Source organism: Chenopodium album, chromosome 2 (assembly GCF_948465745.1).
Source record: "Chenopodium album chromosome 2, dcCheAlbu1.1, whole genome shotgun sequence".
In the NCBI taxonomy this organism is placed as follows: Eukaryota; Viridiplantae; Streptophyta; class Magnoliopsida; order Caryophyllales; family Amaranthaceae; genus Chenopodium; species Chenopodium album.
Window position 1 is genome coordinate 79,714,673 of NC_137835.1, and position 19,799 is coordinate 79,734,471.

Here is a 19,799-nt window from a genome sequence, read left to right on the forward strand (position 1 = left end):
TATCGAGGTGAGAGGCAAAAAAAAAATAAAAAAAATTCTTAGGCACTGTAATACGGAGTATTTAAAAAATAAATAGGCAATATAATCTTAAACTTTCAATAAATAGCTAGTTTTTTTTTTTTTTTTTTTTTTTTGAAACAATCAATAAATAGCTAGTTTAATTGATTTCAATATAATTTGATACATTAATAACACTGAAATAAAGGCAACTTGTTACATAACCATAATGTAAAATATAATTATGCATATTTGTAATTACTGTAATTACACGAGGCATCTCCCGGGCCATTTAGATAAAAATATCTAAATGTTTTACAAAAAATTATCATAATGTAATTATATATAATAGCAATGTAATTTTTTTTTAGGGACATTACAATGAACCTTTAAAAAAAAAAAAAAAAAAAAAAAAAAAAAAGCCTTCTTCTTCAGTTACATTCTCTTAGATGCTGAACTCCCAAAAGATTGATGATAGGAGGAGCAAAGAACACGCAATGAGCATGGAGACGATGGCAACATAACTGCAAAATCGCGCGAATACAGAGTGCTTACTAGGAATATCCAATGAACAAAGAGAAGTTGGAGATGCTATCATGAGCGAGAAGACGAAGACATAAAACAAACTCGGACATTGTTGGAATATGTTTGGGATTTTATTACCGTTTGAAGATAACCATGGCATAATACTAAGAATTAAAGTAGAAGTTGCTAATATCATCCATTGATTATCTCTTGTGTATTCCCCTTCTTTATTTGGTATCTTCATTGGATCGGTCAAACAAAGAAAGGATGAATTTCACGAAGAGTGTGTTATGTTTTAATTTATAGCAGAATGGTCGAAATGACAAAATAGGTGAATTGACTGGTCAAGTTTTGGTTTTTTTTTTTTTTGGAATTATCAGTTTCAAGACTTATACAAGATAGAAGGGGAAAGTTGGGAACTTAAAAATGTTGATTCAAAATTTACGGTTGACAGGTTGGCTTTACGTACCCTCGTGAATTTTTCAGAAAAATGGCATGTCATATTTTATATCATGATATGCTCAAAAGGACAAAGGTGAATGACTGGATAGAATGTGTATTGGAAGAAATATGGTTGAAGTTTCAAAACTCAAGTACATGCTGAATTTACACATAGGCATTTAATGGAAAACAAGGGGAAAGTTCGGAAGAAAAGTCGGCTGTACTCCGCCGCGTAGGGGGAATAAGTATCAGGCATCTTCCGCGAAAACACTCGCTCATTCGTCGTGAAATTACAAGTTAAAGAACATTGAAACTTTAATCAAATTAAAATTGAACACTACATATACACGGATTAAGTGAATCGACTGCGCGTAATGTGGTCCTCTTTCTTATATATGGTTACCATCGGAGAAAGGGGAAACTTGGAAGCAAACTCCATGAAGTTGCCTGTTAGATAATAGATTTATATATTATCTTGTTAATATTCTCTAAAATATATCTTGTGTAGTTAGGGCTCTCATTATTAGGTTGTACATACTTATATATATTTGATTAATGAGAATACTCCAACTAAGGAGAATTACACAAGATATATTTTACAGAATATTAACAAGATAATATATAAATCTATTATCTAACATTGCCGAACTCCCATCGACAAGGTGAATTTACAGAATAAACTGTTACCGAGAAAGAACAGTGTTACGCCTTAAGCGTAAATTATTTTCAATAAATATTTATTTATTTTTTCTTTTTCCTTGAATAGAGATATATAAAGAGAAATATACTCGGTAGTTCTCTCTGTATTAAATCTCAGAAATTTAAAAGTATCAATATATAGTATTTTGATACTACAGTCATCTTAATTAGCTTAAACTTTTGATATGAGTATTGAAGCAGGTACTGGTAACCGTGGTGAGAAATTAGAGGTCCAAGTACTGGTAACAAACGAGTATTCATCATGTGAAGAATCACTGAAGATGGAAAACGAACCTTCACCTCCTTATCTTCCAAAGTTGGCCTTAGGGAACAAAGAACCGGGTTCAACTACGGATGTAGGCCACATTTCCCTCAATATAGAGGAAACTAGCATCACTCCGACACACTCATCTACACAATATCCGGAAGAGTATGGCGGGGTGGGGGGTAGTAGAGGCGCTGATGCAACAAAGCTGATGTCGAAAATTCTGATCCCTCTAGCTGTAGGGGGGATATTTCTGGCATCTGAAATGCAGAGCTTTGAATCAGTGGCAAGAAGTGGAGTGGTCATTTTCTGGTTGTCCATTCTATTTATGGTGGTGGGTTTTAATATAAAACTCAGGTTCCCAAAACCAGCTGCTTACTTGGAGAGGGTTGGACATGTGGTTTTTCACATTGGTTTAATGTTTATATGCACTCCAATCCTCCTTGGCCCCACCCACTCTCACTACTTTTGGGTCCTGCCTGTTTTTGCTGCTCTCGTCTTTGGTTCTTCCGTTTACTTTGGGTGGTATGTATGCATATGCAATCGATCATAAGCTTAGTCGCATTGTATGTGCATAGCAGCTCACCTTTCTTTCTTTTTTTTTTTTTTTTTTTTTGGCAGGGAAAAAAATGAACAAGGACGTCGTACCAATCTGGAATCTCTCACACGTTAACCCATCCTATGGTCAAGTCATGCAATTCAATAGTGTCACCACCAAGTTTCATTTGGCTAATTTTGGGGTTGAGTTTCTTCATATTTAATTTGATTTTATTGCCCCTAGACTTATATGTTGAGTTCGTTAGTTATTAACAATCATCAATTTTTCAATCATTGTCAGATGTACATTCGGAAATTAAATTTATTAATTTCATGGAATGATTTTTTAGTATTCATGATGAATGATTTTATTTATTTATTTATTTATTTATTTTTTTGGATAGAGAATATGGTGGCTCAAAATTATTGATGGAAGTACAGAAGTAATTCTAACTGTGTTAACTGTTTGGGATCCCTAACTGTTTTCCCATACATATTTAATGGAGATTTATATTGAAAATGGAAGGTAAAAGACCTAGAATTTGAAATGGTAGTCATCCTTAAAATGATTGTCATTATATAGAATACTGATTTTTTATGACAAAATTAAATGTAAATGATTTTCTTATTTTTAAAACTAATTTTTTTTATGTCTTTATATTTTTAAAATTGAATTTTGTGAATTAATTAGGAATATTATTTTAAAAAATCTTAAAAATTCTTTCAAAATTTATATATGAATTTTTAAAAATACAAAAATAATTTATAATTAGTTTTGATATTAAAAATAAATCTAAATCATTCAATTAAAAAATTAGTATAATGATAGTCATTTTAAGGATGACTAACATAGAATTGATGATCAATCAATGACAACGAACAATTAACTAAAGATTTTTTTTTTGCCAAATTAATAGGAGAAAATGAAGAATAAGTTTTAATAATAATAAAAAAAAAATCTCTTTTACTTATAATTTAATTTTAAGAGTCAACGAACATATGAATGGACATGATTGACCCTTATATTCAAAGGGTTAAGATTGAAAATAATTATGTTGACTTCATTTTCTCTGTACTATACTAGGTAATATTCTTTTTCCGCAATAATCTCCCATTTAAAATCTATTTATCATTAAATTAAAAATATTTACGATCAAAGATTTACATCGATACCTAAGAGATCCACATAGTGTGGTGTATAACTACTAGTCTACTATTACTTGTTACAATAAAATGAAAAAAAAAAAAAAAAACTTGCTAAATTCAATTATATACATTAATACGAATTATAAGAGTGTTTTATATTATTAAAGCATTGACTTAATAAAACTTAAAGATACACTAATTTAAAAGAATTGAATCTACTAGCTACGCAATTATGTACGTTGCTTGTGGTTTATTCATGACTTTAATCCAAATTCATCGTCGTCGTAACAATCTTCGTCGTTCTTGATTCCATCCGCACAATATCTTCGTAACTTCCATGGTCCACCATTTTCTATTCCTCTTCTTTGTTCTTCAAGGGGGCATCATTATCGACCCTAGAAACAACGTGAACCATGCTTTCGAAAAGTTCTTCCGTGGTAGGAAGGTTGTAAGGATAGACGAACTCATCATCATATGCATCAAGATCATCATTAGTGTAACAATTAACTTCGTTGTCATCTAAGTCAACTCGAGATGAAATAATGCATGGAAAGTATAAACAATAATGATCACACAACCAAGAGGTCCATGACTCTTTTAACCTTAGATTATTCGGAAATTCCGGTTCAAGATCATCAATCTTTGGTTGAGTTTTGACATGATTATGATTATCAGAAAAAGCCATTGCTTTGTTTATGGTTAAGACAAAGGAGAAAGAATAATACTACGGTTGTAGCTAAGATAATTTGAAGCTGTAATATTAATGTTTATGCATGCATGAGTACAGTATCTATAAAGCTTAGGGTTTCATACGTGATTAAGGATATGATTTAATTTTAAACATAATCGATCTATTAGATAATCTATCACTACTTAAGGAAAGTGTAGGTGAGTAAATTGTTCACCAAGTTATTAACTAAATTAATACGGATAAAATACAGATTATGATATAACTCAAATCTTTTTTTTTTTTTTTTTATATGCTTAAATTTTTTCGACGGGAAATGTTATCTTTTAGTTTTTTTTTTTTTTTTTTTTTTTTTTTTTTTTTTAATAGCAAAAATATTTCATTAATTAAAAGTTATACGACATCTACAATAGAGATTCGACGTTAACAAATACATAAGATATTGAATCAAATAGAATTTCCCTTCATAAAAACTACGATCGTCGAGTAAATCTTGCACTGCGGAGCATCTCCCGCTTATATCGCTGGAAATTACAGCCTTGTTGGAGAGACAATCTAACAATCCTTTGTAGCCGGATGTTTTCCTTCTGATTCATCTGTCCGTATTCGAAAACTTGATAACTTTTTCACCAACGAAATAATTTCACGACAATCCATTAGATATGCTACCATGAAATCAAAACTAAGAAATTTCTCCCTCGAAAAGAGGAGATAAACCTTGTCTTTCGAAGGAGGTCGAAAAACCCTTGTCTTTCGAAGGAGATCGGAGGGAGAAAAGTTCCTCCCAAAAGGAGGAAACATTATTAAAAACCTAAAAAACGATAAAGAAACAAGGATTGGGGCTTTCCACCGATTAAAATCGATGGAAGCCCCTTCAAAAATCAACAATGGAGGCTAGGGTTTTTGGAGAGAGAAAGGAGTAGAGAGAAAAGATTTGTTTAGGCCATCTTAATCTTGAAGTGCATAGGTTTTCAAATAGTATGTTATCTTTTAGTTTGTTATATCAATGCATGTAATTAAAATACGGATTATATCTGTATCAACAAGTGCAATAAATTCTAATTTTTTTTTTTTTTTTTTCAATTCAATATAATCTACTCTGTTATTATAAATATATGTCAATATACGCAATAAAATCTATTAGGATTACTTTAAAATCATGTTAAATCTTATATTCTTATGTTAAATTAATATAATTGTACAACTGCTTTTTAATTTTTTTTAATGAGATTAATTACCCTAATTGTTAATTACCGCCTACTCCACATAATATTGTTATGAACTTTTGATGAATAACAATCTCCTTATAATAGTAAGTTAACACAACAGTATGGAATATTGCACTTTCAAACAACAATCAAACCCTAAATGCATCGTTAATATATAGAATAATTTAGTAGTTTAAGTTTTAAGTTCTAATTACACATTGTTTTGTTTTGTTAATACGGAATACATAAATTAAAGTCGTTGCATCATAAAAATAGTTATAATAAAACATTGATAAGCTTTTTAAACTAAATAATAATAAATGCAGTTTAAGAAACTAGAAATTAATCTAAAAAAAAAAATTGAACATGATTGATTATCTAGAATACAAGATCATCATGAACTTCATCAATATAATCTAGCAACATATTACATATATAAGTTGAATAGTTCATAAAATAACTCTTTTTGTTTGCAAAGTAGAATTAAGTGTAGAACTTCTTGATTAATTAATTCCGCCTGGCAAACTTGTTTAGCTTCTTGCAATCGTATGCCGGCTTCTGTTTTCCCCTATAATACTTGCGAATCATTGTAGTTTTATTTGTCGTCGATCTTGTGTTTCCTCGTCTTAATTGGCATTCATACGGAAAATCATCATCATCATCAACATCATAATCATCATCAACATCATAATCATCATCATAATCCTCGGTTTCTTCCGCATAATCATTATTATTAACACCCGAAACTTGAGATTCTTCATCACTTTGATCAACCGTAATAATCTTATGCTGTTCTTTCTTCTTGGTCAAGGACTCATCGGAGGCTTCAACATGTTGATACGAGTCATCATGTTGATGTGAGTCGTCATCATGAAGGAAAAGGACATTATGAAACGAAGTACCCAAACACGAACGGATGGCATTGTGAGCATCGTTGTTGACGTACACGATCTGATCAGCACCCAAAGACGACATCGCCTTGTAGAGGTCATGGAGATAAACAGCTTTAAAACCATTCATGACCTTTGGTTCAACACCATCAACGTAAACAGGAGGAAGAAATTCATCATCTACGTACGAAGGAGCCATTGTTGTTGTGTTTTTGGAATTTGGGTGAAAGAATTGAAACAAGGAAAATATGCGACTAATATCTAGCTAGGTTAATAATACGGACTAAGAGAATCTAAGTTTATTTGTAACAATTATTTGAAAGGCCCCTAGCTAGGGTACTTATATAGTTTTATAGGTCGGTTTCATATCTTTTAGCCCAAGTTTAGGAAAGTTTTTATTTCTAACCAAAAGTTAAGGTTATGACCAAAAGCTCTATTAGGATAAGGAAAGTTAAGGGAGATTAATTATATACTTCATCTTATGTTCTTCACTAGAACTTTATCCAAACATGGAATAAACGATTCACTTTTAAACATAATATACTCCGTAATAGTAGAGGAAGAAATAGTAGAGTGCGCTCCTAGAATATTTTACTACGAAATTTGGAACAACTCCTAAATTATGTTGCATATTAGAAAATATAAATATCAACTCCATTTGCATGTACCCGGTGTACAGTATTTTTACTGTACATCGGGTTTTTCTCACGTGCAACTTCTTTATTGTTTTTTTTTTTTTTTTTTTTTTTTTTTTAAAATAGCTTAATTTAAAATCACGGAATTTTATACCTAAATCAAAAAAACGCAGAACAATGGAGGAGAGAGAAAGTGAGAAAACGCAGAACAATGGAGGAGAGAGAAAGTGAGAAATCGCAAAAATTGCAAAAAACGATCATCAATCGAGGAGAAAAAAGGTTAGAAAACGCAAAAATTGCAGAAATCGATCATCAATAAAGGAGAAAAAAGGTGAGAAAACGCACAAATAGAAGAATTCGATCATCAATCGAGGAGAAAAAAGGTGAGAAAACTTACAAATTGCAGAAATCGATCATCAATGGAGAATTCGACTTTCGATACAACAAAATGCAGCAATCTCATTCACGAATTGCTACAAAAACAGAGGCAAGTTGAGACTGAATTTGAAATCGATTTAAATCGATCGATTATAGAAGAAGAAGAAACTTATTGTTTTGGAGATGAATTCGTACCAATATTCAACCATCCAGACAATGCAGAAGCAATTGATAATGCAGAAGACGCAATACACAATGCTGAAAATCAAGTGGTTCCTGATAAATCAATTGATTCAAATTCAGAACAAACAACCAAAACAAATGCAACTGAAGGTAATTTCTATAAATTTTTGAGATTGTATGCTAAAAAGAACCCTTTGAATACATAATTGTTACCCTTTTTATGCATAAACGTGACCCTATTTATGCCTAAATGTTACCCTCAGATTGAATGCAGAACTTTTGAGATTGCATGCAAAAAGTAACCCTTTGATTGCCTAAATGTTACCCTTTTCATGCTTAAAAGTGACCCTATTTATGCACAAATGTTACACTCAGATTGTATGCAAAAAGTAACCCTTTGAATGTCTAAATGTTACCCTTTTCATGCTTAAAAGTGACCCTATTTATGCACAAATGTTACACTCAAATTGTATGCTGAAAATTCAAGTTGTATGCAGAAAGTATCCCTTTGAATGCCTAAATGTTACCTTTTTCATGCATAAAAGTTACCCTATTTTCACACGAATGCTACCCTTTTTTATGCTGGCTGTGGTTATTATCTGATTTGTTTGTATTAAATAACAGATACAAATCCAATTGATGCTTCTGGTTTAGATCTTAGAGGATCATTTGTTGGTGTGGTAAGAGAAACTTTTGAAGAAATTTTGGAATTGTATGAAAAACATGCTGCTATACTGGGATTTTCAATAAGAAAACATACAACTAGATTCAAACAACACACAAAAATAGTAACTGAGAAAAACTATGTGTGTTCTGCTGAGGGAAAGAGACATTCAGGTCAGAAGAAAACAAAGTTAGTTGAAATGGTTGATGAAGAGGATGTAAATGTAAAAGCAAGAAAGCCAAGACAAGTAGCCATTACAAGATCAAATTGCAAGGCATGCATAAGAGCAAAAGTGAATAAAGAAGGACAGTTTGAGGTGGTGTCTCATGTTATTCAGCATAACCACGAGCTAACAAAGCCACAGTGGCATTATTTGCATCGTTCTGAAAGAAAAATGACAAAGGAAAAAACTGAAGCAATCAAAACAATGAAATCTTCAGGTTTAACTACAATGGACACTTACTATTACATGGCTACAGAGGCTGGAGGAGAACAGAATGTAGGCCATAGTGTTGTAGATCACCTGAATTTCTGCTCAAGGTTAAGAATGGAACAAATTGAGGCTGGAGATGCTCAAACTTTAGTGAACATTTTAAGTCAAGAACAATCAGAGGATCCAAACTTCTTTTTTAGAGTGAAGTTTGACAAAGAAGGAAGAATTTGCAATATCTTTTGGAGAGATTCAATGATGCTAGAAGACTATAGGATATATGGAGATGTTCTTGTCTTTGATACAACATACAGAACCAACAGATATAATCTTATATGTGCTCCATTTGTTGGCATAAATAACCACTGGCATAATTGTATGTTTGCATGTGCTTTTATTGGGGATGAAACAACAGATTCATTTGTGTGGTTATTACAAACCTTCTTCAAAGCTATGGAGGATAGAAAACCAACTTCAATATTCACTGACCAGGACCAAGCAATGGCAAATGCAATTCTGGAGGTAAAAGATTTATATTGACATCTTACAGATTTGAGATCTGACAATAAAGTTTTTCTTTTCACATAAAAGTTACCCTTTTATCTGCATAAAGTTATCCTTTTTAGTGCATAAAGTAACCCTTTTAACAGCATAAAGTGACCCCTTTATTTTCAATGCAGGTGATTCCAAATACAAGGCATAGACTTTGTATATGGCATTTGGAGCAAAATGCCATAACCAGATTTGGAGCTCTTAAAAAAGACAAAGAATTCAAATTTGCATTCAACCAGTGCTTAAAGATGTGTGTGACAGAACAAGAATTCGAAGAAAAGTGGCAGGCAATGTTGCAGAAATATGAGTTGACAGAACACTCTTGGTACAAAAGAGTGTATGAGTTGAAAGACAAATGGTGTCCTGCCCTTAGTAGAGATTTCTTTTCAGCAGGAATCTTATCGTCACAAAGGAGTGAAAGCACTAATCATGCTATAGGATTCAGAGCAAGTAAAACAACTACTTTGACAGAATTTTATACCATATTTAAGAAGACAACCAATCGTTGGAGAAGCACAGAGAAATATGATGAGTTTACCTGTAGCAAGTCAATAGCATTCACTTCATTGCCTCTCTCTGGAATGCTAAAGCATGCTGCACAGGTAAAAAGTTAACTGACAACTACATAAATTACACCTAATATATGGCAATTTAAATGAACCTACATGATTTTGATGTACAGGTTTTCACTTTATCACTCTTTAGAGATTTTGAAGAGGAGTTTGGATACTCTATGGCAACAACTGTTCAGATGTTAGGCAGTAATGAAGAATGCCTACTTTATCAAGTAACACTAGAAGACAAGCCATGGTCTGCACATCAAGTAAACTATATACATGAGAGCCAAACTGTATGGTGCACTTGCAAAAATTTTGAAGCATCTGGATGGTTATGTTATCATTGCATCAGAATTCTACATTTGCATTCAGTAACAAGAATACCAGATAAGTATGTTTCAAAAAGATGGACTAAGTTTGCAAAAACAGAGGCATGGGATAGGTTGAAGAATCAGGATCCTAAACAGCAATATATTCCATGGAGGCAAACAATGATGAGGAAATACTACAATCTAATCTTAAAAAGTCAAGAAAATGAAGACACAAGAGCATTTATGGAAGAAAGCTTCAGAAACAGTCTTAAAATGGTGGAAGACTTACTTGCTATTGCTGCTCAGAAAGAAAGTGCAGAAGCTGCTTCTAACATTCCTGATGTGGCAGACAGCACTCAAAGCAATACTGACGTTTCTTCAGCATCGAGTACAAGCACAAGTGTACCACAAATACTTGATCCTAAAACGGCTGTAACAAAAGGAAGAAGCAAGAGAGCAAAAGGAGGACTTGAAAAAAGCAAGAGAAAAAGAAAACCAGCACTGCCACCTCCAAATTCAGAATTTGGATCAAAAACACCTAACTTACGACTCTTTTAAGATCTTTTTTTGAACATTTTTTTTTTCGAAATTAATATACCTTGTATTATTAAGCTTCAGAAACAGTCTTAAAATGGTGGAAGACTTACTTGCTATTGCTGCTTAGAAAGAAAGTACAGAAGCTGCTTCTAACATTCCTGATGTGGCAGACAGCACTCAAAGCAATACTGATGTTTCTTCAGCATCGAGTACAAGCACAAGTGTACCACAAATACTTGATCCTAAAACGGCTGTAACAAAAGGAAGAAGCAAGAGAGCAAAAGGAGGACTTGAAAAAAGCAAGAGAAAAAGAAAACCAGCACTGCCACCTCCAAATTCAGAATTTGGATCAAAAACACCTAACTTACGACTCTTTTAAGATCTTTTTTTGAACATTTTTTTTTTGAAATTAATATACCTTGTATTGTTAAACTATTTTTCTTTTGTTTTTTTACTCTATGACAAGTTTAATGAAAATGTGATTGACACTTTTATTAGCAGATATTTAATTCTTGGAAACATCAACTTATGTTACCCTTTTCATGAATTAAAGTGACCCTTTTCATGCATAAACGTTATCCTTTATATCCACTAAAAGTTACGCTTTCTGGTAATAAAAGTTACCCCTTTTGTCAATAAAAGTTACCCTTTTCACGCATAAAAGTTACCCTATCTATCCAAAAAAAGTATACCTTATCCTTTCTATCCACTAAATTAACCTTCTCTTTGTTAATAGTTACCCTTTCAAGTAATAAAAGTTACCCCTTTTGTCAATAAAAGTTACCCTTTTCATGCATAAAAGTTACCCTATCTACCCAAAAAAGTATACCTTATCAAATATAAAAAGTAACCCTTTTTATGCCACAAAGTAACCCTTTTTATGCACAAAAGTGACCCCAAAAAACATACACAAGAACCTTTCAAATTACTTAATGTATGCACATACATCAGTATTCCAAAAGAACAAAAAACTAACCACTAAGTTTAATTACATCATTTAACTTGATGTATATGCACAAACATTAAGTTTTTTCATTGTTCAAAAAATGCTCCTAGACCTAATCAACCTTTGCTTCTAACAGTCATTTCACCCTTTAGAAGGAGTGTACTTGTCTGTCTTCTTTTTTGCCCTTTTTCCTTTGGGATTCTCTTCGTCTGCCTCTGCCTTTGCTTCTACTTCAGCTGCCATTATTCTTTCTTCATTATCTTTCTTCTTCTTTGCAGCAATTGCATCCTTTCTTCTCATTTCAATTTCTTGGCAATAAGCAGGATCTTTCTTCTTCTCATTGAACTTCTCTAATTCTGACAACACATCATTCCTAGATTCATTCAAATCACACAGCACCAGTGTCGTACAAATCTCACCTCGCAGAAATTTTCTCCCAATAATCTCACAACAGAAAAAAAAAAAAAAAAAAAAAAACTTATCAATATGTAATTAATAAAAGCATTAGAAAGGGAAAAAATACATACAAAATAGATGAATAATTACTGTTTTGAGTTCATTTAATTTGAACGATTCGCCAACAAAATGGAGCATGTGATACATAACAAACACCCCACAGTCCAAATTGTCAACTTTTTCTTTTCTCCATTCCAACTCAACAATTTGAAACCTATAAGAAGGTAGCTGAACACTCTTTGGATGATTTCTTTTTCCGAGAAAAACACCCATTTGATCACACTGACATAAAATATAAAAGTTTAGAATAAAATAAAACAAGAAAAAAGAAAAAAAAAATTTAAATGGAAACAATAAGTAAACAGAAACATAACAATGAAATCAACATAAACATACCAAGTGTGAAGACAATTCTTTGGTATATTCAAGAGCATCATCACGCCAGATGATATTGTCAAGATAATATACCACCTCTTTTGTATGATCAATAACAAACAAAATGTAGTGATTCTCAATAAGAACAGGAAAATATATCTGAAACAGAAAAAATTAAAACACTGATTTAGACAGTTTAACACAAAACAGAACTTTTTTAAAGTTTTGATAGTAATTTATCATGAAATATACCAGTTCAGCATCCATAATATCACATTCAGGATTCTCATAGCTCACCCAACCTTCCCATAAACCGTGCAAATCATTAACAGCTTGTGAAACTTCACCTTTGCCAATGTTTTCACAAACATGCAAGAATGCAAACTATTAAAAGTATGAGAACTTGTTTATATAAAAAGATAATAACTTTAGTGCACATAAAGGGTAACTTTAGTGCACATAAAGGGTAACTTTAGTGCATATAAAAAAAAAAATCAAATTACTTACACTTTGCCTCACACCAAAGAAGAATTTTCGAGGACCAGAATCAAAACATGCCTTCTCGTTCAAATACAGACAGTAGCAATCAATGATGCACCATCTAATTCTAAGTGGAGCTACCAGGGATACCATGTCTTCTCTTGGAATTAAAAAATTCATCCCAATAGTAACAAGATTCTCACTGCAACAATAAAAAATAAGATAAGCATTAAACAAAAAAATAAAGGAAAAAAAACATATAAAATATAATTATTATAAAAAATGACATTTAACTTCCTCATCATTGAATCATCCTTCAGTAAACAATAATCAAGAATTTCCTGATGTAACTTGGGCAATTTCTTGAAAATCCGAGCATTAGACCTCAAAAACAGAGTAAGAAAAGGAACATCCACACCTACTGGCCCACAGTCGAGTGAGCAAAAAGATTTATTGCCTCTGACGATACGTCTAGAAGCATTTGCTACAGAAGGCCCAGCATCATCCTCAGACCTATTCATCAAAACACTTTTTCCTTTACCATTGACATCATCCTCAGACCTATTCAAATTCAAATCTTCTTCAGATTCATTATCAGGATCATCATTGTTATGACATTCAGGTTCATAAAAATCACGAAACATTTCATGAATAGACTTCATCTTGTTACACTCCTCAATTAAACCATCTAAAAGCTTCAGGTAATGAGGATCAGAAAGTAACTGTTGTGTTTGAGAAAATACAACAGGATCATCAGAGGATAATGATTCAGTTCTGCGAGAAGCAATCATATCACTCAAGGTTTGAAAACCCTGTGACTGAACCAACAATAATACATCCATATTTCTTTTGACCAAAAGAAATGTTTCATGAACAGCCTGCAAACATATGAACCAATAAGAAACTATACAAATGTAAAAAATAAAAATAAAAAACAAATGAAAATTCATGATATATGCATAAAGTTACCCTTTTAAATGCATAAAGTTACCCTTTATTATGCATAAAGTTACCCTTTAAAATGCATAAAGTAACCCTTATAACTGAATATTTAGGGTAACTTTAGTGCACAAAAAGGGTAACTTTAGTGCACAAAAAGGGTAACTTTAGTGCACAAAAAGGGTAACTTTAGTGCATATAAAGAGATAATAACTAAATAAAAAAAAAAAAAGAGCACTTACATCAGTTGAAATTTCTTTAATTTCATCATCAGTCATCACACTTTCTGGAAGATCAAATGCAAGAATGCGGCCACTTCTACCACTTGTAGAAGCCCCTTGACCACAAGTTTGCTTAACAACAGGAGTTATAGGATCCCTAACTTCAGGCTGTGAAACGGGATATGTAAGGGTATCCAATGGTCCCTGCCCAAAATCACCAGCTTTAATCTCCAAATTGATCCGCTTCTTAATCTTCGCATCAGTCCAATGTTGAATCAAAGGAAGGGTACTACTTTCCTTTTCTCCTTGGAAATTTAATCGATGAAAATACATAATTTGCAAAGCTAGCAAACAACCACTTACATTTTGAGCATTTTCATCATTCTTATAATTCACAACAGCCTTCTTTAATTTTTTCAAAACATATGAACACCAATCAAATGTTTTGATTTCATCAACATTTTCCACAGCCTTCAGCAACTTCAATGAAACAGTCCTATTAGTAGTAGGAGCTAAGAAGCTAGACATAGCATGTAGCACAAAACATCTCTTGAATTCTTCACCACCATCATCCAAATCAACCATCCTAGACTCCACTTTTGACAAATGTAGAGGTTGCTTCTCAGTAAGACCATAATCATGTCTCCATGACTGAATGATACGTTTATCTACACTACCTTCTTCAGGATTCTTCTGAAGTTCAGGAACAGCAATCTCACTCATAGGCAAGCCAAAGACATCACATATATCATTTTTAGTAACTACAAACTCTTTACCAGCAGCAATAGTGAACATGCAGCTACCTCCATTAAAGTGTTCAACCAGCCAATGTAGCATTTGACGATTCAAAGTTTTCAATTTCAGATGTAATAAACCACCAAAACCTATTTCTTCAACAGCTTTTTGTTGATTAGGACTAAAATTACTCATCATTAATTCCAATGTGTGTGGTCTGCACCTTGCAATCAAGGGTCTTTTTTCCCTAAATAATAATAATATAAGTAAAACAATATCAGAATCAGAATCAGAATCATGATATATATGATTAAAAAAATACAAAACAAAAAACATTTATACTTACACAACAGTATCAGAATCAGAATCAGAAACTACTTGCAATTCAGCATCTGCTTTGGCCTTCTTAGATACAATTTTAGACTTCTTAGGAGATGCTTTAACCTTCTGAGACTCTGCTTTGGCCTTCTTAGGAACAGTTTTAGCCTTCACAGTTTTAGCCTTCACAATGTTAGACTTCCCAGTTTTAGACTCTGTTTTGTCCTTCTCAGGACCTGTCTTGTTCTTTTTAGCAGGCTCTTTACCCATTCCTTTTCCCCTTGAAGGCGATTTATAACGATATCCACCTATTGAACCACCTATATCTAATTAATACAGAGGATAACCATAAATTACAAATTCACAAATTACTCAGGGGAAAATTTAGAATATATGCATAAAAATCCTTTTTACTGCATAAAGTCACCCTTAAAATACAACAAGTAACCCTTTTAAATAAAAAAGTAACCCTTTAACAAGCATAAAGTGACCCTTTTAACTATATAAAGTGACCCTTTTAACTATATAAAGTGACCCTTTTCACTGCATAAAGTCACCCTTTAAACTACAACAAGTAACCCTTTTAAATACAAACGTGACCCTTTTGACAGAATAAAGTGACCCTTTTCACAGCATAAAGTGACCCTTTTCAAAGCATAAAATAACCTTTGTCATGCATATAAATAACAATGTATATATTACTCACACACAATGCACAATGCACATATTACTGGTACTCAAACACATATACACAAACACAATGCAGATATGCATACTATTCTCATAATCTAACTAAAACCTAACATCAAAACTTGAAGAATAATGAATAAAACTTCTGAAAACAAACATGCAAAATTTGTTTAACATGTAACAACACCACAACACATATATATCAAATTTTGAACCAATTATCACAATGAACAATAAAATAAAGCAAAATTAAACATAATAACTTCAAAATTGAAATTCAATTATCATAATATGCATAATAAATCAACAGAAAACAATAAAAAATAACATGCACTACTAATTCGACATATATAAGCGAAAATTCAATTGAAAATTCGAAAAAATGATGAAAAATTAAACAAACACACCTTCTTCAGCATCTACAGCCTTCTTTGTAATCTTCTTCTTCACCATTGCTGAAACTAACACTACAAAAAACGAAAACAAAATCAAAATCAAAAAACCTAAAAATCGAAGAACCAAAACAATTTAAACTAACAAAAATCTCAAAAAAATAAGTAAACTAACCACAATTAAGCGATAAACAACTTCACAAGTGAAAGAAAAGTGAGAAAAAGCTCGAAAAAGCTCGAAAAGCAACAATGGAGGAGAGAGAAATCGCAGTTAACTGGTTTTTAGAGAGAGAAAAACGAGGAGAGAGAAAGCGTGAATGAGTGAATGAAGGAGAAAATCAAGGAGAGAGAAAGTTCTTTTTCTTTAATTTTGGAAAGCACGTGCCCAGGACAGTTTTTTTGTCCTTAAAATCCGCCATTCAATATCATTATTGAACACCCGCTTTTTTTAAAAATTTGTGTATAAATATAGGGAACAGAATCATGTTCTCCCACACCTGCTATATATAGTAAAAGACTAAAAAGAAAATCATCTGTTAGTAATTAGTATTATGACTAAATTCTGCAGATTCACATTAAACAGGACATGTTTTTAGCACCTTTACTTTCTTTGGCCTTCTATGCAATCATCTTTCCTTCTCAATTCTGGCTATATAACAAATTAATTAACCGCTGAATATAGAATGAAACACTGATAAACCTTAGCTTAGTATTAAACCCTCATTTCATAAAACCCTGTGTTTTTTTTATCCTGTTATCCCTAAATGATGTGTGTAGCCTAGTAACCCTAAGAACCAAAACTGAAAACATCGCGTTTTTTTTCCTTTTATTGTTTTAAAAGGGGGAATGGGAGAAAAATCAAGTGTCCTATGCTTTCTTCTTGACAAGGTACATCAACCTCATTCAGTTAGACTATGAAGCATCCTCGACTTCATGATATTTCAGTTGATCCAAGTTAAAAGATCCACCATGCTCAATTTCAATGAATGATCCATTAGTACAATCTTCTTCAAGGTTGTGGTGAGCAGCATCATCGTGTGTTTCGATATTCTCTCCTTCTTCAACTGATGATTCACTAACATCATCATCATTCTTCCGTCCACTATACTCACCTTCATAAAATGAGCCAATGCTAAATAGTGGACTTCCTTGCTCATTAATTGATGAAAAAGATTGAGAATTTTCAAACACATCACCTCGAGTCACATTAGGTAAGCCACATCTATCTCGATAAAGGTCTAACTCGGCCTCTAGGTCTCTCATTTCATCCTCTTTCTTATTAAGAAAATCCTTCAACATTTGAATGTCCTCTTTATCATACTCAGCTTGTTCCTCCATCATCCTCTGATACTGCAAGGCCTCCATTTGGACAGACGCCTTTTCTGCCTGTAACCTCGTGATCATTGCCATTGCATTATTGGCTGCCACAGCAGAAGCACCTCTTTCTTCATCCAACTCCATGTAAAGAGCTATAAGAGATTTTCGATCTGATCTAACTTGCTTCTTTAAGCGGTCCAAGATTACCTCAGTATCAGTCTCGTTTCCTGTAATTGCCTCCACAGGGTCTGAACCTAGCTCCACTTTATCCAAGAGTGACTTCCTAGGCACCCGGTTAGCAAATCTTGGACTAGCAGCTGCTGAATCAGATACGCCAAAAAATCTGTTACCCCTCCCAAAAGATGTAACTCTGCCAAATGATTTATTTCTACCAATTGATATATTTCTGCCAAATGATGTATTTCTGCCAAATGAAGTACTGCTGCCAAAATCTTCCATAAAATCATCAGCATCTATTGCCTTTGGTGTTGTTGTAAGTTTCGCTTCTTCCTTGCCTGCTGCAAAGAAACAATCGACTTAGACAAAATATCATAACATTTCTTTTTCAAATACTATCCTATAAATTCTAGCCTATGGTATAAAAGCACAAAATAATATAGCAGGAAAATGGAAATTTGAAATAGGTCGGTAATAATTGCAACACAAAACCAAATAAAAAAGCACATATTTATATATATATAACCATATAATATGGATCATGTAATTACCAGTTGAGACGGCTACATTGGCTGCATCCTCTTCATCAAAGTTGCCTGTTTCAGACGACTTAAGCTCTAGGCATCGAATTTGGGACAACTCCAAGGTGGTCCGTACATCATCTGCCCTCCATGAACTAAAAGGAGCGCGAGGGGAAGGAGTAGGACCCTGCTGCGAAAGCCTACTAGGAACCCTGCTAAGAAACCCGGAATCAGTGTTAATGTTACCAACACTGCCCTTTTGATACCCTGTAGGCTTAACCTTCATAGCCTCCCCACAACACGAGCAGTAAGTCGAATCTCCAAATCCGTTTCCATTACCAGTTTTGTCGCTCCAGAGAGGTTGCAGCTGAAGCCTAGCCTTTATTTCATCATCAAACAACAATTCAAGATCCTTATTTACACCCCCTTTATTAAAAGTTTTGTAACCTTCAGTAGAATCAGATTTATCATTGTCAGTAGCAAAAGAAAGGAGGCATCCTTTACACATTGTTCGAATATCAGACAGTTTCCTATGAACATGACAATATGCAAGGGAGGATAAATCCTTCTTGTGCTCATCACAAATGGTTTCATTGTAACAATACCGTGATTTGTTACGTGCTAGGATATGATCAATCCTGGTGCACAGAACACATGGGGCTTGCAAATCAAAGAAATCCGCGAATTCACTTGATACAAATGCTAGGAAACCATCAAGTAAGAGCAAACCTATGAGGGTCCATTCAAGGACCGCGTATATTACAAAATGTGGTAGACTTCCTAGCTCTTGTTCCACATAATGCCTGAATGAACGCCCTGCATACGACATCTTCTTGATCTTCTAGGCATATGTAAAAGATCGAGGATCAGACAACCACGAAAACAACATCGAAGCCTTAATCCCAATGATGTGTAAGATTGAAGATCAGAGATATATAGATTATTTCTTCAATATGGATGTTATACTTTTGATATCTCTTACAATAAATTAATATGTAACGTATATTGATGAATGAATATAAATGAAAATCTAGATCATTATCTTGGTAAAATGGGATTAGGCCAAAATCATGATCATGGTAATGAAAGGTTGGCTAGATTTTCATCAAACAGAGATTTTTTTTTTTTTTTTTTTTTTTTTTTAAAAAAAAAAAATTATTTTTTTAAAAAAAAATGCTTGTATTTTGTGTAGATTATTTTGAATGGAAATTGAGGTTTTCTTGATTGTTTAGGATGGTGAAATTAGTTTGGCTATAAATGGAAATAGCTCCTTTAAGTTTTGATGAGAAAATGAAGGTTTTTGGTGGACCATACACCTATAATAACGGTCAATCGTGAAGTTTACCACAAAGCTTCGAAAATTAGTAGTTTCTTCATCAATAAAGCACATCTAATAATTAATTTTACTATTCTGTATAAAAATAAAATATATTAAAAATAAAAAATAAAAAATAAAAAATAAAAAAACAAATCAAATTGCTACTCTGTAGTGTATAACTTGAGCGGCGATTATGTTTAGATCAAGGTGACAAGGTACTAGCTTAATTACATAAAAATCGACTTAAATTTATGCATTTGAAAAACAATTT

At 32.8% G+C, this 19,799-nt stretch overlaps 2 protein-coding genes, 1 long non-coding RNA gene and 1 pseudogene across 7 annotated transcripts; 1 reads left to right on the top strand and 3 right to left on the bottom strand.

Annotated features, from left to right (window-relative positions):
* Positions 1-7,218: 7,218 nt before the first annotated feature.
* Positions 7,219-10,851, bottom strand: LOC145602370 (uncharacterized). The gene is made up of 5 exons (XR_014104538.1): positions 10,754-10,851; positions 10,396-10,536; positions 9,777-9,832; positions 7,605-7,685; positions 7,219-7,504 (listed from the first exon to the last, which is right to left on the bottom strand). It is a non-coding gene; the product is annotated as an uncharacterized LOC145602370 (long non-coding RNA).
* Positions 9,372-10,716, top strand: LOC145602363 (protein FAR1-RELATED SEQUENCE 5-like). Its single transcript, XM_081658557.1, has 2 exons — positions 9,372-9,840; positions 9,921-10,716. The coding sequence occupies exons 1-2, from the start codon at positions 9,487-9,489 to the stop codon at positions 10,662-10,664; spliced, it is 1,098 nt and encodes a 365-aa protein (XP_081514683.1). The 5' UTR covers positions 9,372-9,486; the 3' UTR covers positions 10,665-10,716.
* A 696-nt stretch (positions 10,852-11,547) lies between the features above and the next one.
* Positions 11,548-16,650, bottom strand: LOC145602329 (uncharacterized). 5 transcript variants are annotated; one of them, XM_081658541.1, is made up of 10 exons: positions 16,371-16,650; positions 16,211-16,270; positions 15,142-15,421; positions 14,082-15,042; positions 13,195-13,778; positions 12,928-13,102; positions 12,673-12,804; positions 12,442-12,579; positions 12,136-12,327; positions 11,548-12,033 (listed from the first exon to the last, which is right to left on the bottom strand). In XM_081658541.1, exons 2-10 carry the CDS (start codon positions 16,254-16,256, stop codon positions 11,731-11,733), a joined length of 2,811 nt encoding a protein of 936 aa, XP_081514667.1. In that variant the 5' UTR covers positions 16,257-16,270; positions 16,371-16,650; the 3' UTR covers positions 11,548-11,730. The 5 variants fall into 5 exon arrangements, with proteins under 5 accessions (XP_081514667.1, XP_081514654.1, XP_081514660.1 ...); XM_081658528.1 differs by having other exon boundaries at positions 15,142-15,439; XM_081658534.1 differs by having other exon boundaries at positions 16,211-16,650.
* A 457-nt stretch (positions 16,651-17,107) lies between these two features.
* Positions 17,108-19,039, bottom strand: LOC145576929 (putative myosin-binding protein 5 pseudogene; annotated as a pseudogene).
* Between the last annotated feature and the right edge of the window lie 760 nt (positions 19,040-19,799).